The 23,972-nt window shown below is 44.2% G+C and overlaps 1 protein-coding gene across 2 annotated transcripts in view; it reads left to right on the forward strand.

The window, feature by feature from the left end:
* The window catches only part of KDM7A (lysine demethylase 7A), a 169,389-nt gene that overhangs the window by 74,611 nt on the left and 70,806 nt on the right, over positions 1-23,972 (forward strand). For both annotated transcript variants that reach the window (XM_082252934.1, XM_082252933.1), the window contains exons 3-4: positions 18,582-18,699; positions 18,871-19,031. In XM_082252934.1, coding sequence (XP_082109060.1) covers positions 18,582-18,699; positions 18,871-19,031 — 279 coding nt within the window. The remainder of the gene's footprint in view (positions 1-18,581; positions 18,700-18,870; positions 19,032-23,972) is intronic.

The raw sequence follows: 23,972 nt of genomic DNA on the forward strand, positions 1-23,972 counted from the left end.
TGCACATCAACGCAGGGTGCTTAAAATAATCATATATTCTGGAGTGAAAAACTCCTGAAATTTATTATTTTTTTTTTTTTTTTTCTTTTCACTTTTTGAACAGCTTTCCCGAAATGGAATCAAATACCCCAAGTCTTTCTTTCTTGTATTTTCTTTTTCTTTTTTTCATCAAAGTAATTAACAACGCACCGAGTCGCCGTTTGATGTTTTCAGCAGGCTCCTCACTGAGGTGTGATTAAGTCCTAAAAATCCCCTTAGTAGCTTTCTGCTCTGAGCTTACAAAGAAAGGCAGCTAGACTCTGGGCACTTGACCTCTGGCGTACCTTGACCCGAGTTTTCCTTATCGAGTAGAGCTGCTTTAACTCAAAAAAAAAAAAAAAAAAAAAAAAAAAAAAAAAAAAAAAAAATCTCTTGTTCTGAAAACTCCAGTGCAGAGTGACACGGGATTAAATTACTCTCCTTTAACTCCTAGGCGCCAGCATGTTTAAACGCTTGCAGTGGGCTGTGTGCCAAAAAAGCAGGCTGCTTGAATAAAGGGACAAACTTTTTTTTTTTTTTTTTTTTTTTTTTCCCGTTAAATTATAAAATTACATGGTAAGTGGGCCCCCTCCCTCCCCACTGCCACAGTAGTCTGTTTATAGAGATAATGTGCTACTTCTTGTATCTTGCTACTTCTTTGGCTGCTGAAATGTTATGACGGCTCTCCGCAAAACTAATTCTTTAAATCTGTACGGTTTTATTACAAACAGCTCTGCCTTAAAGGTAAGCTAAGGCGATGGTTCATGGTTTGATTCTTTGTTTAGTGTCACGTTATTTTTATGTCACTTAGAGGAAGCATATTCCAAGTTTAAGGTACTAGCTTTCTGTTGCTGTGAAAGATTGGGTAAAATCAAATTGCGCATGCAGCTGAATGGTTCAGAGGAGGGACAATCTTTCCTCCCTCATTTACTAGCAGGGATGGGATCTTAAAGTAGACTTTTTAGTAACTGTACTTGTCCACTTGAATACATTTTTGACATGTCACAATTTACAGCAACATTGTCTTTTATAAAATAAGCGCCAACTTTCAAGCCCCGTTCACACCTGGGCATAGCAGAAACACGGACAATTCTGGAAACGCATGTGCTGTGCCATTACAGGGGTTGGACTAAAATATGAAGACACTACATGATTTGCAGGTGTGAAAGTGACGAGGTGTTTCATATTGAGCCCCTGTTCACACTGGTGTGACTTGTCATGTGTTTTGACAGGTCAAGTTGCACCCTATTGTTGGTGATGGAACTATTCAAATCGGTGCGATGCAGACTTTGCCATCCCGCACCGATTTGAAAAAGTAGTTTCTGCACTACTTTTGGCAATTTCAGGTGCGACTTGCATAGACATCTGTGCATGAAGTTGCACAAATGTCAACTGAGTCACACTTTTAAGTCACACCGACATGTTGCTTCGAAATTGTGCATTTTTCAAAGCCGCATTCAGTGTGAGCCAGGGCTGAAAGCGGAAGTGATTGTTTTGCTTCCACTGTGATGAGACACCGGGCTAACAGGTGGGTCACTTTTTTCATTCACTGCAAGTGCTGCTAGTAATGTGGAGTCATGTCAGAGCTTGCAGGGTTTCAAAGAGGGCAAATTGTTGGAGCCTGCTTAGCTGGTGCCTCTGACTAATGTTGCCAAATTATTTTCCGATTCACGAGGTACAGTATAAAAGGTTATGACTGCATACACCGGAAAACGCTGCATGATAAGCGTATAAGCGCGGTGGACATGGCCAACTGACCGAAAGAGCCAAAAAAAACATTGCGCAGGATTGTGACCCAGATTTTTGCATGAGTGACATCAGATGACATTATCCACCATCCAAGACTTGGATGGGTGGTGGGGATTGCTGGGATGGCGGTGGTCAGGGGTCAGGTAAAGGAATTTGCTCTGTGGCAATGCCTAGTCTCCGAGGGGTGTGGGGTCCGCTCCAGCTGGGCAGTCACAGGTTGGTGAGATGTGGGCGCACACAGTGTAATGCACAGAGTTGGGTGTCAGTGTGAGGCAACCTCCAATCACAGAGCCCCTCTCACTTCCTAATCCCAGACACGCTGCTTTGTCCAATCTATTGCATGCTCTGGAGGGGGGAGTAGGAGTGCAGGCACAGGAGGGGGGAGTGTGAGGAAGGAAAGAAGGCAATGACAGGAGGAGGGAGTGTGTCCATCACCTAGTTCCATCACCTAGTTCCCTCAACTTACTGCTGTGAATCTGCCTTTTCAACCATGAACATGCTGAAAAACACTTACCGCAGCACACTCGCCAATGAACACTCACATCAGTGCCTCCGCCTGGCCCTCCCCGCCTTTTATGCCCAAGTTTAAAATACTGGTGGCACAAAGGTGTCACCTTTCACACTAAAATGTCTACTTCCATGTCATTTTTTGTGTATATAGTAGGGATGCACCGATCTGACTTTTTTGGAGCCGATACCGATATCTGGAGTGGTGAAATCGCCGATACCGATACGGAACCGATCTGGAGCTACACACATAAAGCATGCGGCTGCAGTACAGAGCAAACCCGCTGCTTCATGTGTGTGGCTCCTTTATTCACAGGAGGAGTACATCTGATAACACTCCGCCTGTGAGCCGGTGTTCCGTGAGAATTACCTACCCGTGAGAAAAACCTACCCTCGTCACTTCCGGTTGCACGGCACTGTATGTAATGCAGCGGTTACATTAAAACCACTGTGCTGCAATACGAGTGATCTCCACTCCTGTCCCTGTCACTTCCCTCATCTCGGCTACTAAATATAAAAGCGGCGGCGGGTGTATGAGAACATAAATCACGGAGCCGAGACCCGCTTTTTATATTTACTAGCCAAGATCAGGGGAGTGACAGGGACAGGAGCGGAGATGACTTATATTGCAGCACACTTGTTTTAATGTAAGCGTGGCGTGGATAGGTTTTTTTTAACGGACACCGTGACAATTTCCTACTAGTGCGCATGCGCACTAGTCAGGTGGTCAGCTCTTTCATTAGGTATCCGGGGCTGTGAGCATGCGCAGTGCTGCGCTGCTCAGCTGTTCCTGGCCGGAAGTGACGAGGGTAGGTTTTTCTCACGGGGTAGGTAATTCTCACGTTACACCGGACCTATACAGGAAGAAGCGGCTCCCATCCCATACTATTACTGCACCTAGTAAGGGATGGCTGAGCCGTCACTCAGCAAAAACTGGATCTGCCCGTGGGACGGCTAAATTTTACCGATCCAGCTATTTTGTCCGGATCAGGGCCGATTTCTGATCCGAATATCGGATCAGTGCATCCCCAGTATATAGTTCAAACGTTTTGGGGAATGCCTTTTTTTGTTGGCGTTCTGTATTTGGAATTTGACGGTCACTTTTCCGGACCTGGGACTGAATGGAAAATTGGTAAGTGGACCTTTTCAAGTTTATATTTGAGTACCCCTGCCATAGGCAGTTCAACACCATATTCGGTAACAATTTTGTTCTTTTTCAATACATGTTTCCATAATTTTGTCCAAACCTCATATTTTCTAATGGCACGCCAAATATGGTTAGCAGTTGCAAAACACAACACAAGCTTAGTTCATGTCCAAAATTTGGTGCATGTGCTTCTTTAGAGCATTTTGGGAGTGGAGGGAGGCCAGTTCAGATCAATGGTGTTGCTCCAAAAAATATGCAATAAAAACACGCAAAAAAAACCCCACTAAAAACGTGACGCAATAGCATCTCTAAAATGTGAATGGGGCCCGGTCATTTAAGGCTAAGTTTCCACTATTGCGGCTGCAAAGACTTTGTAGTGTGACTTGTTTGTGGCTACTTCTGGGGACTTCAGTGCGACTTCCTTCTATGAGGGGCAAGTCGCACTGAAGTCTGCCGAAAAGTAGTGCAAAAACCTTTTTACAAGTCGCTGCGACTCAAGTCGCAGCAGTTAGAACGGGCCTAATTGAAAATAATGGGTTTTGACTTGTTGTGCGACTTGACATGTGTCAAGTTGCACTACAAACTACAAGTCGCAATAATGGAAACGGAGCCTTAAACCTGTCCTTCAACTTCAGAAAAATGAGTTTGCTTAGGCTGAGATGTTTGCTGCAGGCAGGAGAAAACATTTCCTTTTTTTCCCCTCTCACCCCTGTCCTCCCAGTGATCAGACGGCAACATTGTAACTTTGGAGAAAGTCACAATTTAGGGGCTAATCTATCTTAGATATTTATAAACACAGCCAAGAACTGCACATGCACCTTAATTTACATGACGCTGACATCCCAGTCCGGGATTTGGATAGTGAATCTGGATGGTGGTAATCCTTCTGGCAAGATGAGAAGATGAAGGCTCGATCAGGGGGAGGACCATGAGAGGTATAACATACCTGGAAGTGTGTGAAGAACATTTTACACGTTACTTTGCATGTATGTGCTTACCATGAAAGAATGTATACTAGGTCAACTGCCAGCAAAAAAAAAAAGCATGCTTTGCAAATTGAAAGTCGTGAATGTTCCCTGTATTACATTGTTTGGTCAAATTCAAATGTTAACTATGTAATTACCATCATATTGCAGCCTGAGCTTGACATATTATTGAAAATGAAGGTAGGAGGTATACTGTTGTTGGCATTGACTTGTTGCATGTTCCTGGTGGCAGTGGACGGTGTGAATCCTCCTGGGTCATGGAAAACTGCGAAAGTAAACCATCAATAATGTGTTCTCTATTCTTTCTCCTAGGTTCTTAATGTGTTCTTAATTCTGCAGTGTCCTCCCCTACTGGAAGTTGGGCCAGAATAACTGCAAGCTTTCCCCATCACTGACCAGTACCTACCAGAGGGTCTTTTACTCAACTGTGGGACTGTGCTGTAGACTCCATGCTGGTTTATCTTCACTATGAAGTGGACCAATATACATATGACCATGAATGCTTGGCTCATAGCACTGCATTAAAAAATGTCAAAAGTACAAGGAAATTCAAAGTAAAAGGGCATTTTTCCTGTTGGCATTTAAAGGTAAACTCCAGGCAAGCAGCTGAATTCAACTATATGGGAACCAATTCCAATCGTTCAGCCAGTTTTGTGATCTAGGCACCCCTGCCAGTCAGCACATGCAGATCCTGCCTCCTAATCTATCTGCAGACTACCTGGAAGTGGATCATCATCACAGCTTGGTCTGGGACCTATACCAATCTTACCAACCTGTGGTTGACTATATTTTTGCACTGCACTCTCTTCCTGTAAAGAAGGTTCCAGAGGTAGATGGACAGCACTGTGCAAAGCAGTACATGGCTCAAAGTGTTGCCCTCCCTCTCCTAGTCTAAGACTTGGCCATACATGGACCTTTTTTTTTTTTTTTTCCGATCTGCTAGCAGGCTGAACAAACACAAAAAACAAATGGTTTACCTCATCCACACAAGCAAGGTGGATGGAGGAATTTTGTATTCTGACAACATAAACTCTTCTGCTGTCAGAATGAATTGATCAGCGCTACTGATCAAGCCAATCCAGTCCTTTTTCGAAAGAAGTTTATCTTTAGATTGAGGAGAGAATGGCCCTAGATGGATCAAAGCTCGGCTGGCCCCTCCTAAACTGACTGAATTTTGATCCATCTAGGGCCTGCTCTGCAGGTTGACTGATTCAATGGAAGATTTATGTGCCTTCACAAACCCTATAAAGAAAAACTGATCTTTCATATATCAGTACCCTAAGTTATCTATTTTTTTTATTTGGGTCTGCCTGGAGTTCGTCTTGATGCTAGTGTAAATTTTTCACCCACACTGGAGGTCGGCCTTTGTTCAGGCTGAGCTAGCATTTTTGGATCTGAATTTGGTGTGAACTGGCGATATCACAGATGATGCCACAGATTCTAAGAGACTTCTTTACTTTCACACAGATACTAGTTCATCCTTTAAGATCTGGCTTACCCCCATTGTGTCGGTGCTTAGAGGGGATCTTTAAATGCAAGTCTGAGACTTGCCTAAGGATCTTGGGGTTTCCCTTGCTGATCATTTTGTTGCTAATTAAAATGGTTTGGTAATCATTCTCTAAATGGGGGTGGGATTCCTAAATGTTGCATACAATGAACATAATTGCAGTGTTGTCTAATACAACTAGGGAATTTGACATATAAATTAAATATATTTCAGCACTCAGTAATATTGGGTGGGACTTAAAGTGAGCTTGTCAGCCACATGCCAAAGGCCAGGCTCCTTAAAGTACATGCTATAAACTCTTCTATACACCCTTCCTATTGTGGATTCACACCAAGTTGGGATCCTCAACTTGCGGACCAAATGCTGCCTGCAGGACTAAGCCTTGCCTATCTACTATCTGCCTGTCTAAGAATCCACTTCATTGGCTGCTGAGGCACTCTAACTGGATTTAACATTTTAAAATGGCGCACTTTTTAAAACTATTTAGCAAATAATTTTAATCTTCCGTCTGAAAACTGATTCCTTTCTGCACTTATATGGAAATAAATGGTTTCATCGTTGCAAAGGAACTAAGAGTGTGCAACTATGCATCATAAAAGATATTTTAACTGCTTGCCGACCGCCGCACGACTATTTACTGCGGCGGTCAGCCCCTCACAGGCAAAGCGACGTAGGGCTAAGTCGCTAGCCTGTGAGGCTCTAGGGAGCGAGCGCGCGCCGCCGGAGGCGCGCTCCCGCTCGGTCACGGACCGACAAGGGCCCCCCCCCCGGGCGCGCCTGGCGGACCCGATGTCCCTCGGGCACTCGCGATTGTCCGTTACACCGGAAGAAAGTCAGGCGGCTAATGTAAACAAAGCCGCCTGTCATTCTTCCCTGTGTAAGAATGGAGATCACACGGTTCTGCTATGTAGGACCGTTGATCTCTGTTCTTACACCAGTAGCCACATCCAATCAGTTAGAATCACGCCCCTAGGGACACACTTAACCCCTCCCTCTCAAAAAGTTAACCCCTTCACTGCCAGTGTAATTTTTACAGTAACAGTGCATATGTATAGCACTGATTACTGTAGTAATGTCACTGGTAACCCCAAAAGTGTTAATGTCAGTCAAGGGTCCAATCTGTCGGCCGCAATGTCGCAGTCCCGCAAAAAAATCGCAGATCGCCGCCATTACTCGTTAAAAAAAAAAACAACAACAAAAATGACAATCTTTCCCTTAGTAAACGCAATAACTTTTGCGCAAACCAATCAAAATACGCTTTTTGCGATTTTTTTTTTTTTTTTTTTTTTTTTTTTTTTTTTTTTTTTACCAAACATATGTAGCATAAAACAAATTGGCCTAAAATGTTAAAAAAAATTAGATTTTTAAATTTTTTTGGGGAATTTCATATAAAAAATGTGAAAAATATTGTTGTTTTTGCAAAATTGACGCTATTTTTTTGTTTATAGCGCATGATCAAAAAATCGCACAGATGATCAAGTACCACCAAAAGAAAGCTTTGTTTGTGGGGAAAAAAAGGACGTCAAATTAATTTAGGTACAGCGTCGCATGACCACGCAATTGTCCGTTAAAGTCACGCAGTGCCGAATCGCAAAATAGGCCCTGGTCAGGAAGGGGGTAAAATCTTCCAGGGCTTAAGTGGTTAAATGTACACGTCAAAAAATTTAATAGAATTTTCCCAATTTGAGAATATGTGTGCAGGCTGCAAAGTTTTGCGGTTTCTTCGTTGGGCCCAATAGTCAAAGAAATGTCACCCCTACTCAATGAGCCATTATTGAGTGTTTGTGTCATCCAAGCAGCAAAATGATCAGCACTGGTACCTTTATAAATATAAGAGCACCTCTGCTTTTCCCGGTGATAGACAAGCCAGCTCAAATCTTTGCTGCAGCAAAATGTTGTTTGGAGATGGAGAAACTCTGCAAGCTGTGGAAGTCTAGCAAATAGACATAGCTGCTATCTAATCATTGCAAGGGTTTTTTTTTTTTCCTCCCTCCTAGAACCTCTCTAGTGAAAAGCAAGCACATCATACAAATACATTTTTTTAAGTTTGTCTGGGTAAAATGAAGAGTACATTCCTTTTTCATTTGTGATGGTTTCCTCATGTTTTATTCCTTAAAATTTCTGCAGGTACAAAAAAAAAAATACCAGTCGTTCTGCCAGAAATCTAGTGTGTGTCTAAATTCATGTTTGAGCTGACAAATCAGTGCCTTTGCGCAGCCTAAGTAGAACAAGCTGTCTCCTGCCAGCATGCTGTAGGGAAGAACCCTGGCAATGGCCTCTCTGAAAGGTGTAATACGCCCCCTGCTGAGTCTGAGCTAGAGAGCTTCAATCAACATGGAGCATGAGCTTTGCTGATAAGGGCCCAAAAGGCACTTCTATCATTGACATAAGACTATTATCCAGTTTTGATGCAGAATTGGCAGGATGGAGTGTTTTTATTATTTTTATCTGTGCATTTCCTGCAAGACTTTCTGACTTCTACAAAGGTCCCGCCTAGTTGATCATAGTTTACAGTCACAGTCCATTTGAGAAATGGTGCTTTGGCCATGCATGGTAATGTTCCTCTCCACAGCCATAATTTGTCTGATTGTTTCTGCCAAGATAAAGTTTATTAATATTTCTGTTTGCAGCTATCTAACTGTCTCTAGGGTTCACTTGCATCTCATCAGTGAAACAATTGTTTAACAAGAAAGATCTTCGGCTGAGATCAAACCAGTTCAAATTGTGGATTCTCTATTTTTGTGCTAGAGTTTCCTTTTTCTGGACCTTCATGGCCCAAACATACAATTAGGCTAAATTCACATGGTGATTCCTGCTTCGGCCCTGAACAACTTGGTGTGGCCGCAGCAGCCCTGTTCAGTGGCAGGTCGCAGGGGGCCGCAGCTGTTAGCTGCTCTCTGCACAGCCAGCGATCACCTTTGGTGATCCCTGCTGGACACACTTTGTGTCCAGCAATGATTACCACAGGTAATCACTGGCTGTGCAGACAACTGTGAATACCTGTGGGCGCTGCCAACCTGTCCTAATGAACTGGGCTTGTGGCCACACCTTGCAGCTTGTATCAAAGGATTCCTGCCACTACAAATCCCACAGGCCTAAATCACTGACCTTAATGTAGCCTTACTGTCACAGATGACGTTTGTGTGCTTTTATTAGCTGTATATAAAAATACATTTTAATGTATCTCTAATGGTCACATTCTTTAACTTGATCTTACATTTAGTGCCCATTCATACTAGGGCGACTCACGAGGCGACTTGTGTCGCCCCAGGTCGCTTGACATAACCAAAGCAATGTATTTCAATCAGTGCCGTCTTAATTGCCACTACTGAAGTCGCTCCGACTTCAGAAAAGGGTCCGGTACTACTTTGAGGCGACCAGTGATCCGACCTGTCCCATATACGTCAATGGGAGTCGCCTCCTTATCTTAATTGAAGCGACTTGTGATCCGACTTGTCATACGACTTTGCAAAAAAATGGTATTGAACAAGAAAAGAGCATAATTTTTATTAAAACATGAATATGTCTTCTGTCAACCTGGCCGTTTTTCTTGCAGGCATTTATCGGCATTTTTTTAGTCAGGCATGTCTTTTTTTGTATTTAGTGTCTGGGGGGTCTAAAAAAATGTACCTGTCAAGTTTCAGCTCTGTAGCATGTCCAGAACCCCTAAAAAACAGCATTTTTCTTATAATTTCAGTAATACGGCTTCTCTGCGGCTGGCTTTTTTTCTTGCAGGCATTTATCGGGCATTTTTTTAGGCAGGCATGTCATTTTTTGTATTTAGTGTCTGGGGGGTCTAAAAAGTGTACCTGTCAAGTTTCAGCTCTGTAGCATGTCCAGAACCCCTAAAAAACAGCATTTTTCTTATAATTTTTAGTAGAAAACTAATGCAGTGTCTTTCCAGCTGTCTTTTTTTTTTTTTCAAAACATCATATTGTGATTGGCCAAATAAAAAGTCGCGTCGCGCCAAAGTTGTGCTGGAAGCGACGCGACTTTAGTGGTCGCGGCAGTGTGAACCGGCACTTATACCTGGAGTTCATGGTCAAAGAAAACCTGTTATGAAATAAATATGGTGGGGGGCAGTGTTGCTTACCAAAGTGCTGGCTGCCTTTTGAAGCTTTGGGCCACAGACCGGCAGTCTGAAAATAGTCTGAAGTTCCACACCATTGATTCCAAGTATTGAATTAAGAGGGCCTGCTTGATTGCCAAGAAGAGTTCACTAATGGCCATCTCTGTGTAGTACAGCCTTTGAATGTGATGGATAGATCACCCTGTGTTGCCTAAGATCTTTCATGTTATCAGTCTTGTATTCCTTCACTGTGAAGCTTTGCCTTGTCTTGTTTTGAACGCCATCTTTATTCATTGTCTCTGTGTTGGAAGATGCTGATTCCTGATTGTCCGTAACCACCTTACAGATGGGGCTAATGAGCATTAGGCACAGCTGCCACCGAATGGCTAACACAGATGTGCCGAATGTTAATTCTTGGCCAAGCGCTCATTGTTTTGGTCACCAGCCAAGTCAGGAGTGGCTTTCCTAACATCTGTGTGGTGTTCACCATAAGGCCTGTCTCCAATTATCATTTGACCTTGGTTTCCTATCTCTTTTTAACAATTTTTTTTTTTTTTTAAGTATTAAATGTGTACTAAAAAACAAAAAAGCAACTCGGGGGTCTATTAGAAGTGCCGCTAGGGGCCTGGCAAAATGTCAACATGTTTTAACAGCTACTTGTCTTACCTGCCCATGAATGTTTTTATTCTATCTAGTCCTTAGTTTTTACACAGCCCTACAACACAGTGTAGGCAGCCTGATGACCAGATTTTCTCTGCTGCTAATAAATGCAACTCGATCAGCACTATTAAATGTTTACTCGAAAAACAAATTATACATTTTTAGCTTTTTTTTTTTTTTTTTTATCAAAATAAAAAAGTTTACCAATTGCTGCTATATTATGATGGCTTCCCTTTAAAGTGACAGTTTCTTATTTGACCCATTCCGACAAGTTTGACTGTTTTTTTTGTTGCACGCTTTCTTGTATATCATGTCCAGACAAACAGCCATTATTTTCTCAAGTCTTCTTCCAGGACAGCCCAGCCCACCTAGGGCTCCTCCTACTAGAATAGGGAACATGTTAACCCCATCAGATAAAAGGCGGTCCTCTAGTCCTCCCCCTTCAGTATTAGTGTTTCCTCCGGACAGGGGGGGTAGCATGATCCTGGAACCTGGTTCTTTGGGTATCATGGTCTGTCCTATACAGACTTGGTAGAGAATCCTATACAGCCTTCTCCATACCTCATACCTGCAGGTATGTGGTGGCTGCTTATCTCCTGTCCTCAGTGCCTGGGGACGGCCAAGACCACTGGTGATGTCAGGGGAGCAGGAGGGATGGTCTCTGTCCGCCTTATATGATGCATCCGGGAATGATGGCCTCCTTGCCGGCAGTGTAGCTGGCCGAGCAGGAGAGAACGAGAGTGCATTTGCCGATCCAGCGGCATGTAGGGCGCAAGGGGCGGGGCTCCTGTGTTCCATGCTGGCCCAGAGGAAATGGCGTAGCGTCATCAGCAGGCGCCGGAGACGCTGGTTCCAGTCTCAAAGGCGTGAACAGGGAACTGCTGGGAGGCTGGTGTATTTTGTGACACCCAGCAGAGGCTGTGGAACAAAAAGAAGAGCAGGATGGACACTTACAGCTACTGCTCAGGCAGCGGACGCAGGATCTGGCACCAGCACCTCTCAGGAAAAGCTTGGGGACTCTTCCCTCTTGCTTATCCTGTGGGGCTTTTTCTCCTTCATCATAAGCTTTGTGGGGCTTTGTGAAGGAGCACCTTTCTTCTCTCCTGCACTGGGGTGTGTTTTGGAGAGCTGGGTGGCCGGATTCTCTAACTAGGCAATCTTTTATGTTTTGTTTGCAGTCCAAGGCTTCGGACAAAATCCAGGCGAAACCACCCAAGAGTAAATGTGCAGTTTGTGGGGCAAAGCTTAGCTCCTCGTGGAGTAAGGTGGTCTGCCGCGCGTGCATAGACAGGTTATTAAAGGATGACCCCACTATATCCTCTCAAAAGATGCTCACTTCAGTTAGAGATGAGCTTTCCTCTACCTTCAGTTCCTTCAAGACCCTGATTGACAAGATACAGACTCCCACTTAGTCAGGCCTCAGATAGGACTGTGGCCGGAGCTCCACCCCAGGGTGCGAAAAGTGAGGATCCAGAGGAGACTTGGTCTCCCCATTCCTCACAGGAGGAATCTGGATTGGGGGAAGAGCCTAAGGATAGGGATTCCGTCAGGGGCTCTAAGTACAAGTTGTCACTAGAAGATGTTGATGATTTTGTTGAAAGCTGTCTGTTACGCTTGAAATTGAAAAGGAGACGGTTCAATTATCAAAACACGATCTTATGTATGAAGGAATGCATAAGAAGGAAAGGGTTTTCACTGGGCACAGCTCCCTTCTAGATACAATTAGTTTAGAATGGGGAGAATCTTCCGTGAGATGCCACCCCCTGATAGGTGTTACCCTCTCCGTGGTGAGTCACTTGAGCGAAGAGCTCCAGCTAGCTCCATCACTGTCGTCTCTCCTTCCACTTCTGGGTCATCCTGACTTTCTCCCTGGGATCATGGACCGTGCCTTGCTTGCATTGAGCTGATGGGGGACGTTTCGGATATCCCATTTTTTTGAGAGGATCCTGCTGGCCCACCAGGGTGGAACTGATTGCAATTGGGGACTCTTTTGAGCTACCATTCTGGACGGCGGTCTAGCTGCATCACTTCCTGATATCTCTGCCAGCCCCCCCTGCCTTCGCCAGACCTCTGACCCCGCTGGAAACTATGTGTGTGGAGGAGGGTGTGCTACCACGAACGCTCTCCCTGTCTTATAGTCTTTTACAGCTGCCTCCAGATCAAGTCGCCTTGCACTGCATTGAGAAGTGGGAGGTTGATCTTGCCCATTGTTTGTTTGGTCGTGAAACTATCTATGATTCGCCTGGCCCTCTCCTCGATTTGCACGAGGACACAGGAAACTAACTTCAAGATTCTTACACGCTGGTACTATACACCAGTATGTCTCCATGGTTTCCTCCCGGATGTCTGACCGGTGTTGGCGGTGTGGGACTGAGAGAGGGACAATGTTGCACATTTGTTGGTCCTGTCCTCTTTCTGGGGGGAGGTCAGGAGGCTCCTGGCGTTGTTCACGGACAGGATGATTCCCTACGACCCATCTTTCTTTCTGCTCCAAGTTTCAGATATTCCCCTTGGGACCTATAAGAAGTCATTGCTCTGCCCTTTGCTGGATGTGGCCAGGGCATGTATTCCGCTCCTCTGGAAAGTCAACTCCCCCGACGGTGACTCACTGGCTTCATAAGGTCGAGGCAGTTAATAAACTGGAGTCAGATCGCGACCTCCCAACATTGGAGGTATAAACATGCGGACCAATGGAGGATCTGGGACCTTTTTGTCTGGAGAAGGGGCTCACCTGCTGGCTGAGTGATTCCTGTGGCCTGTTCTTGTTTTCAGCTTGATAAGCAGCTCCCTTTTCTGTTCTGTGCTCTGTAGCGTGGGGGGGTCCCCCCTCCCTTTTCCCCCTCTCTCCCCTCCCCTTCCCTGCCCCGTTCCCTTCCTTCCCCCTGTCCCTCTATTCCTTCCTCCCATCCCTTATTCCCCTCCCATGGGTGGCTCGAGGGATGTCCAAGAGGGGGGGATGCTTTAACCGGTCACTCCTTGTACGGGAAACATGTTTGATCTGCCAATGTGGACGTTGTTTCACAGGCCTGCAGAACTGTTCCTCTGCGACTTAAGTTGTTGTACCATGCCTTCCTCCTGTTGCACTCCTTTTATTTGTGTATGTATTTTGTTATGCCTGTACCCGGTTGTTCTCACTTGAAAAAAAAGAATGGGGAGAATCCTGAGAGGAAACCATTTTTTTCCAGCAACCTGATGCCTCAGCTGAGTCGGTTAGGATGGCAGCTAGGACCTCGGCTTTGATCAATTTGGCCAGGGCAGGGGGCAGACAGCAGGGTCTGCGAGAGGAGGCAGGCCACAAAGGCAGAGGTGGGGGTGGTCTTGTTTAACCCTCCTCAACAGCCCGCCAAACTACAATGACTCCTGCTGCAGAGTGGGAGGAAGATTAAGGGCCTTCCTCCCACAGTAAACGGGCATCACTTAAAGCCCTTTCATTTCGGATCTGGTGACCAGAGGGTACAGACTGGAATGCGATTCCCAGCCACCAGAGATTGTCACCAGCCTGCCCAGAGATAGAGTAAAGGCAACTGCCTTGAGCCTCCAGTTAGGAGACTTGGAAGATCAGAACTTTCTGGCTCCAGTTCTGAGGGCAGAGCAGGGCAGGGGTTTTTACTCCCATATCTTTGTGATAAAAAGCCCTTGGGGAAATACTGCCTGATATTGAATCTTCATTCTCCAAATCAAACACTTTCACATGGAATCAATATTTTCCATAAGTAATCTGCTTTACCCGGGGTGCTTTATGGCAACGCTGGCCTTAAAGGATGCCCACTTACACATCCCTATTCACCCAGCATACCAAATGTTTTTACGACTAGCAGTAAAATTGGGATTGGAGATCCAGCATTTTCAGTTTCAAGCACTGCCCTTCCGGTTGTCGTCGGTCCCATGCATCTTTACAAATGTCCTGGGGGAAGCTTTGGCCCCGTTAAGACAAAAATGTATTATGATCATCTCCCTACCTGAATGACCTCCTAGTAGTGGCAGAGTCGTGTCAGAAACTAGAGAGGGATCTTCAGACGGTTCAGGAGTTCCTCCAGTCGCTAGGCTGGGTAGTCAACAAAGAAGTCTTCTCTGAAGCCCTCCCAAAGAGTGACCTATATCTCTGGTATGAGACTTCCTCACTGGATCAAAAGCTTTTCCTTCTGGGGGAAAAAGTTTCAAAAACAACTCAAATTATGGCATCCTTGCAAACCAATCAGTGGGTCTGGTTCAGAGAGGTCTCAAGAGCCATAGGCCTTAGGAACTCTTGCTTTCCAGCTGTGCCTTGGGCGCGGTTCTTCAATCGTCCTCTTCAGTTATTCCTTCTAAGGAACTGGGACGAGTCTCCAAGTTCTTTAGACTTGAAGGTACAAATTCCCTCCAAAGTAAAGAGAACCCTGTGGTGGTGGAGATCGCCACTTCACCTGACCAGAGGACTGGAATGGGTCATTACAATATCTGCGAATAACGGATGCAAGCTCTTATGGATGGGGAGCCCATCTACAAAATTAGACAGCGCAAGGAGAATGGTCCCCGGTGGATCAAAGGGAGCTTCTGGCAGAGCAGAGGGCCATAGGTTTTTCATGCAGAGGTCAGGTCACCGGTCACCATCTGCAGATTCGATCCGACAACATTGCAACAGTAGTGTACCTCAACAAACAAGGGGGTACAAGAAGTGAGACTTTGCAATTCACAGCCCAAAAGAGTCTATCTTGGGCCGAGATGAATCTAGCCTCCATTCCAGCACTTTCTCTGAAAGGGACTCCGAATTGTTTGGCAGATTACCTCAGCCCCTAACAGGTGTGTCGGGACAATTGGTCCCTGAACCCGGAAATGTTTGTGGAAATTGCCAGCAGGTTGGGTTCCCCAGAGGTGGACCTTTATGCAGCCTAAACAAACAGCAAAACAGATTATTTTCCCTGAATCCAGGGGATCTACGCTTTTGCAAATCCCTGATCATTCAACCTCCGCTACGCCATCCCTCCTACCAGACTAATCCCTGAAGTCCTCCGGAAGTTTCTTCTTGAAAACACCAATTTGATCCTGATAGTTCCCTTTTGGCCTGAAAGACCATGCTTTTCACGCCTGCAGGCCCTAGCCTTGAAAGGTCCAGTGACTCTCCATATGAGACAGGACCTGTTGTCTCAGGGTCCAGTATCTCATCCTCAGGTGACATCATTAAACTTAACAGCTTGGTATCTGAAGAGCAGATACTAAGCTCCCAGGGATCTGAAGAGCAGATACTAAGCTCCCAGGTGTTCTCAGACGAGGTTTTCAAGACTCTAGTTATTCCCAGAAGCCTGTCACAATATATATATATATATATATATATATATATATATATATATATATATATATATATATATATATATATATATATATATATATATATATATATATATATATATATATATATATATATATATATATATATATATATATATATATATATATATATATATATATATATATAATTTGGAAGAAGTTTTACCTCTTGGTTGTCTGAAAATCTAAGATTTTCTCCCGATGTTCTAGCTATTCTGGAATTTTTCCAAGAGGGTGCCGACAAGGGTCTATCCCTTAGTACTTTAAAGGTTCAGGCTGCGGCCATAAGTGTGTTCCTCCCAGTACTCCCGTTTTTGGAAAAAGCCTGTTTATAGCGAGGTTTTTCAAGGCAATCCCCAGGTTAAAACCAATGGTTGTCGGAACATGTTTTTCTTGGGACCAGTCTCTAGTCCTTCAATCTTTAGTGACTGTCGAACCCCTGAGGGATTTGTCAGTAAAATTGCTCACACTAAAAACTACATTCCTGGTTGCAGTTACATCAGCTCGCAGGGTCAGTGAATTGCAGGCTCTCTCAATTGTGGAGCCTTTCTTCCCAATTTTGAAAGATAAAGTGGTGTTAAAAACTGACCCGGGGTTTTTTTTGCCAAAGGTAGCCACTTCCTTTCATAGATCACAGGATATTGTGCTACCAACCTTTTATAATTTTCCTGAAAATGAGTAATAGTGGGATTTTAATTTTTTGGATGTCAGGATTCTTTTTGCATACCTAGAGGTTACCAGGACCTTTAGTAAATAATGAGGCCTTTATTTTGTTATTTTTCCTGGGACACACAAGGGTAATGGAGCCTCTAAGGCCACCATAGCCAGGTGGATAAAGCAGACAATTGCCGAAGCCTATAGAGTTGGGAATGTTTCTCAGCCATTTGTCTATATGCATTCAACAAGAGCCTTGTCCACGTCCTGGGCTGAAAGGGCTGGAGCTTCACTGGAACAAATATGTAAGGTGGCCACCTGGTCTAATTTTTTGACCTTTTTTGTTAAACATTATAGCCTGGACCTCCTCTTTTCCCAGGAGCAGGCGTTTGGTCGAAAGGGTCTCCAGATAGTGGTCCCTCTCTAGATTGGTAAGTTCTGGCTCGTCTCATGGGCTGTCCTGGAAGACGACTTGAGAAATGCTGAACGAGGCTTACCGGTAACTCCCTTTCTGAGAGTCTTCCAGGACAGCCGGCTTTCCACCCAGTGATGTCTTGTATTATGCATTATGCATATGTTTTGCAGGGATGTCCTACGGTTCTCGAGAAATACTGAAGGGGGGAGGACTAGAGGACCACCTTTTATCTGGTGGGGCTAAATGTGTTTCTTGTCCTGATAGGAGGAGCCCTAGGTCTCATGAGCTGTCCTGGAAGACTCGCAGGAAAGGAGTTACCAGTAAGTCTAACTCAGCTTTTCATTTGCCAAGTGGAGTTACCAGTAAGTCTAACTCAGCTTTTTATTTGCCAAGTGGAGTTACCAGTAAGTCTAACTCAGCTTTTCATTTGCCAAGTGGAGTTAACAGTAAGTCTAACTCAGCTTTTCATTTGCCAAGTGCACCATTATGTCATGTGGGCTGTTGCCTGTTAATTCAGTCCTTGCTTAAGATAGATTCATAAGAGATTTTGTACTGTTAGACCTCAAGCAGTTGTCCTGTCTACTTGATGAGACTTCATGTTTAGAGTTTGTTTTAATACGGTTTTATTCCTTTGAAACTGGAATAATATAGAAATCGGGAGCCAGTCTATATCTGCAAAAAGAGCCCCACCTTCACTCCTTCTGTGACTGCTGTGAGATTTTCTGTGTATGACTATGAATAGTTCACTAAAGGACTAGTGACACCACAGGCATCCTCATTGGTTCTTCATAAAAGATGGGATTAAATGTGGAGACTGCACTTGAAAAATATCATGCTCCGGCACACAAATAGGCTTCAGATGTCATAATGGGACTGGCAAATTTGGCAATGTTGTCCCTGCATGGTCATGACAGCACTACAGTCCCAGTTGGGGATCCATCTGAGATCAGTGCAGTGATGATGTGCTGAGCTTGGCGAGTCAGACTGTAATTCCCCCCCCCCAATGGTGTGTACCAGACACATGGGGGACGATGCAATTTAGTGCAGTCCAACCACATCTGGTGTGAACCAGCCCTTTGAATCCTGACAAATATTTGGGCAACACACTACTTAATAACATTATTTGAGAGATCCCTGCAGAGTGCTCAGAACAGCACTGGAATTCTGGCAGGATGAACAGGTATTTTTTTGTACTTCTAAAACAAATGAGACCGTTTTTTTGATTATCTTTTGGTTTATTGAAGAGACCAAAAGGGAGAAAATAAGACGTTCATTTGCTTCACCTGTGCTGGACTCTTTCAGTTCACTTTGTGTCCACCTAGAAACTTTAACATTTTCTCTTGAACTCTTTTATCTGTGACCGTACCAGTTCAATATATGGTGATAGTTGTGCTGGAAACCACTCAATGTTTTCTTTCCTGGTTAAGAAAAGTGTCTTTCAATTAACTTGAATTCTTTGACTTTTCCGTACTCATGTGCCAAGAGTATGGGGGATGAGTTCCTTCCGCTGTTTTTTGCCCATTTCTACAGTCATTAACGTATGTGTTCTTTTTATCTCTCTTTAGTGAAGAAGAGGAGGAACTGGCATAGACATGACTATACAGAGCCTGATGATGGGACGAAGCCAGTTCAAGCCGGAACAAGAACCTTTGTACAGCAGCTGCGAGCGCGGTCCTTTCCAAGGTTTGTGTCTTTCTCATATTGACTGTATATCTCATATTGACTGTATATGCTATCAGATCCTTCCCACTGGCACCAGAAATCTGAGTATTTGGTCATTGGGAACCACAAGAGTTCTTGCAGGAAAAAATTTGGTATGTCAGCATACCAATTTTTTTTTTTTTTTTTTTGTAGCGCCGACGAGATTATATTGAGGATGAATGGTAGCCAACTGACACAGAGGTACCTGGAGAAACATGGATTCAACCTTCCAATTATGGTGCCGCAGTTAGATGATCTGGGCCTCAGACTGCCGCCTCCAACTTTTTCTGTAATGGACGTAGAACGCTATGTCGGTAAGATGATGCTTCTATTATTTTAGTAGAGCTTGGTATTGTTTCCCATGCTTTTGTTTAGTCTTGCTCTGCTGCTCGTGATCCATGCAACTTTTGAGGATAGCGGTGGCCTTCAGGCCCAACTCCAGGATAAACCAAGAGCTTCAATCCTGTGGTCTTGTGATGCATAGGGTCTTTTTTGCCCTACAGTGGTTGTCTTTCGTTCCCTAATGCCTCGTACACACGCAACGAATATCGGCCGACCGATCGGCCATCTTTTGTCCAGAGTGGTAAATTTTGTTGGTTGGAATGTGCCTAGACTTCACACTAATTCTCTCGGCCAACAAAAATCAACTTCAGAAGTGATGTCATGTGCTGGTTTACTTTCCGTGTGTTTTTTCTTCTCTGAGCATGCCCAGTCTTGCTCATCAGATTTTTGTCTGCCGAAATCTGTACTGACTGACGGAAAATCGAAAAATTTTATAGCCTGCACACCAGATTTTTTTCAGCCGAAAAGTCGGAGTCGGTTGTCGAAAGCATCATACTAACAAGCCGAAAATCGGCCGATCGGACGTTTGCCGAAAATTCCCAGCCAATAATCGATGCGTGTGTACGAGGCATAAAGGTTTGAGTAAGGAAATGTCTCAGTTGCATGGCTTGACAACAAGGCAAGAGGGGGTTCAGACATGTTGAATTTCCAATATTGATTTAAGTCTGGTCGGTGTTTGAAAATGTTTAAACTAAAAATTGCCTGAGTCTTTCAGGGGATTATAAGTTTTATCCATTAGGCTAGGGTAAATTTTGGGTGACCCAACAACTGGGATAGGAGTTCTGAAGAATACGTTTCCAGAGCAGGAGTAACCCCGATCAATGGGTGAAGTCTGACCTGTGGAGGTAGATCATCTAGAAGCCATGGGAGGCAGTAAAGAGGGCAGGTGACATGGCTTTATCCTTGTAATGTTTGCACCAGTCAACGGCCCATGTCATATGTACAGCTCTATGATATTTAACAGATTCGGCAGTCTGAAAGGTTGTGACAGAAGAGATGAATACATGGTTTTTACAATTGTCTACATTCCACCTGCACTTGTTTTGAGGAAAGAAGTTGGTATGTGAATGGGAAGGGTTTGCAAAAGGTATAAGAGTCTCAGGAAAACCTCTCCATCTGGCGTTATTGCAGTAGAATCCCCTTTAATTTCCATAGAGGTAAAAAAAAGTAAAGGTAAATCTCCCAGTGGTCCACTATTTTCACAGAACAGATATTATTACTGCAACATTCTTTAGCGGTTTCCTGATTTTGTTACGGCTTGTCAGGATAACTTCCATGGAGTTTAACTTGTGTTGAGATAGGCCAATATGAACCAAATGCTCCCCTTTTTCTGTCTGGGCATTCAAAATCTTCAGCAAAGTGTCGAAAAGACAGATGTGAAGAGCGTAGGAGACATGATTACACTGCAATGCCTGAACCGTATATTTTGCGGAAGCCTGTCCCTGTGCGCCTGTTTAATGGCATGACGGCATCTCTTTAGGATTAATCTGCAGTATGTTCTTCGCTCATTCAGTGTTTTTGCCATGTTCCAGGACGCACAGAATTTTTAATCTGCTTTTGGCTGTTTTCCCATATTAATTTGGCTCACTTATTACGTCTGGAATGGGATCCCGACTCATACTTGTTTATCTGGACTTTATCGATGCAATTATTTTCAGCTTCAGCACGGGCACGGCTGTCATAAAAGCAGCAGATGGCTCAATGCCCATGGGTGAAGTGACACGCATTTTAATGTGTTCAGATTGGGATGTGTGCAGATAGGTAAAAAGCTGCATGGCAGGAGTGTGCAGGAGGAATGGCGCCCCTGGAGAGCTTGGAGATTATGTTGGTGTCGTTGAAACGATGCTTTGCTCTTTCCGTATCAAATATCTTCATTTTATTTGGTATTCCCATGTTTTCAACCGTCTTACACCTGCTCTAAAGACAAAATTTTGTTGTGCTTGAGGGGAAACTGTGTGTGTGTGTGTGTGTGTGTGTGTGTGTGTGTGTGTGTGTGTAAATATACACACACTCTCACACTCCTCACATTTTTGTAAATATTCGATTAAATCTTTTCATGTGACAACACTGAAGAAATGACACTTTAAAGTAGTGAGTGTACAGCTTGTATAACAGTGTAAATTCTAAACCGCTGGCAACAAAAGTGAGTAAACCCCTAAGTGAAAATGTCCAAATTGGGCTCATTTAGCCATTTTCCCTCCCCGGTATCATTTGACTCGTTAGTGTTACAAGGTCTCAGGTGTGAATGGGAGCAGGTGTGTTAAATTTGGTGCCATCGCTCTCACTCTCTCATACTGGTCACTGGAAGTTCAACATGGCACCTCATGGCAAAGAACTCTGAGGATTCGGGAAAAAAAGAATTGTTGCTGTTCACAAAGATGGCCTAGGCTATAAGAAGATTGCCAAGACCCTGAAACTGAGCTGCAGCACGGTGGCCAAGACCATACAGCGGTTTAAGAGGACAGGTTCCACTCGGAACAGGCCTCACCATGGTCGACCAAAGAAGTTTAGTGCACGTGCTCAGCGTCATATCCAGAGGTTGTCTTTGGGAAATAGAAATATGAGTGCTTCAAGCATTGCTGCAGATGTTGAAGGGGTGGTGGGGTCAGCCTGTCAGTGCTCAGACCATATGCTGCACACTGCATCAAATAGGTCTGCATGACTGTCATCTCAGATGGAAGCCTTCTGAAGATGATGCACAAGTGAGCCTGCAGTTTGCTGAAGACAAGCAAACTTAATGATATGGATTACTGGAACCACGTCCTGTGGTCTGATTAGACCAAAATAAACGTATTTGGTTCAGATGGTGTCAAGCATGTGTGGCAGCAACCAGGAGAGGAGTACAAAGACAAGTGTGTCTTGTCTACAGTCAAGCAAGGTGGTGGGAGTGTCATTGTCTGGGGCTGCATGAGTGCTGCCGCCACTGGGGAGCTATAGTTCATTGAGGGAACCATGAATGCCAACATGTACTGTGACATACTGAAGCAGAGCATGATCCCCTCCCTTCAGGGACTGGGCCACAGGGCAGTATTCCAACATAAGGACCCCAAAGACACCTCCAGGACGACCACTGCCTTCCTAAAGAAACTGAGGGTAAAGGTGATGGACTGGCCAAGCATGGCTCCAGACCTAAACCCTATTAAGCATCTGCGGGGCATTATCAAATGGAAGGTGGAGGAGCGCAAGGTCTCTAACATCCACCAGTTCCGTGATGTCGTCATGGAGGAGTGGAAGAGGACTCCATTGGCAACCTGTGAAGCTCTGGTGAACTCTATGCGCAAGAGGGTTAAGGCAGTGCTGGAAAATAATGGTGGCCACAAAATATTGACACTTTTGGCCCAATTTAGACTTCTTCTTTTTTTTTTTTTTTTTTTACTAAGGGGTGTACTGACTTTTGTTGCCAGCGGTTTAGACCTTAATGGCTGTGTGTTGTTATTTTGAGGGGATAGCAAATTTACACTGTTAATAGATAAACATTATCATAGATATAACACCTTTTTCTTTGTATAGGCTGTAAATGTATATGTACATGAGGACAGCCATATTACCTCATTATGTATGCAGTCTGCCCTTCTTGCTTAGTAATGTTGCCCAGTAACTGTGCTCTCTCTCACAAAGTTAGTGCAAAGTTAACCATACAAGGCTAGATTTCACTCATTCAGCATGCTAAAGAGTATGGATAGAGGCACCTCCACTGCTGGCTTTCTATATTAAGACAGCTGTGTGACACTCACAGCTGCCTGAATACCTAAACAGGGACTTCATCTGATAGAATGCAGCCACTGCTCGACTGAAAAAACTATGGCTACAGGCTGTAAAAAAAAAAAAAGAAAAATGCCCGTATGCACGAGACCTAAAATGTACTTGTTTTTCCAGACTATGGGCATTAAAGATTTTTATGTTTTTCAAGCAGTAAATTCACTTTAAAACAAACTGCACTTGGCCTCCCCAGCTGTTTATACTGTGACTTAATAATTCTCAAACCTCCTCGAAGTTCACACTGAAGTGGGGTTTAAGACATGCCAGACTGCCATGCTTTGGTCCGTTTTTTGCAGGCTGCTGACTTTTTAAATGAGGCTTTTTAAATGATAAATACTTTTGAAACTGTTGAAAACATTGGCATTAAATTTACTCAGCTCTTTGTTACATGGGATTTATCATGTTTCGCAGAGATTACACCAGTGGGAATGTATGGATACTTCTCTGTGTGCACAATGTGAGACAGATACAGGCACCCTTATACATATGGGGGATGCTCAAAGTTATTCCAGTATTGGAATGTTCTTAAAAGTGATTGTAAAGTCTCATTTTTTTTTTTTCTATTAAAATAACAAACCCATCATACTTTTGCACAGGGCTGCCTGGATCCTCCTCGGGTCCCTGGCTGGATATCCTGGCCCCTCCCTCATGTTATGTTGAGTGCCCCCACAGCGAGCAACTTGCTATGGGGACAGCCGAGCTGCAGCGCCGTCTATCCATTCAGACACAGAGCTGCCGTTTGACCCTGCCCCCTCCCTTTCCTGATTGGCTGAGTTTGACAGCAGTGGGAGCCAATGGCCCTGCTGTTGTCTCAGCCAATCAGGAAAGAGGCACTTCTGGACGGCTGAGGCACTTGTGGACATCGCTGGATAGAGAGGAGGCTACAGAAGGCTTTTTCTTTTAATGCATAGAATGCATTAAGATAAATAACCTGACTTGACAACCCATTTAATACTATGAAAGCGGTAGTAAACTTTTTATTTAGACTTGTACCTAAATGTAAGCTTACCTGTAGGTACATTGAGTATCTCCTTAATTTGCACTGTTTTTTAGGAGATATTCACATTGCAATCAGCCGGTTATTTCACTGGTGCACGCGCTCTGAAGGGACGGTATACCCATGCTATTCCTTTAGAGCTCCGTGCCACGGTTTG

This window comes from Pelophylax lessonae (genome assembly GCF_965119305.1).
Source record: "Pelophylax lessonae genome assembly, chromosome: 4".
Lineage (NCBI taxonomy): Eukaryota > Metazoa > Chordata > Amphibia > Anura > Ranidae > Pelophylax > Pelophylax lessonae.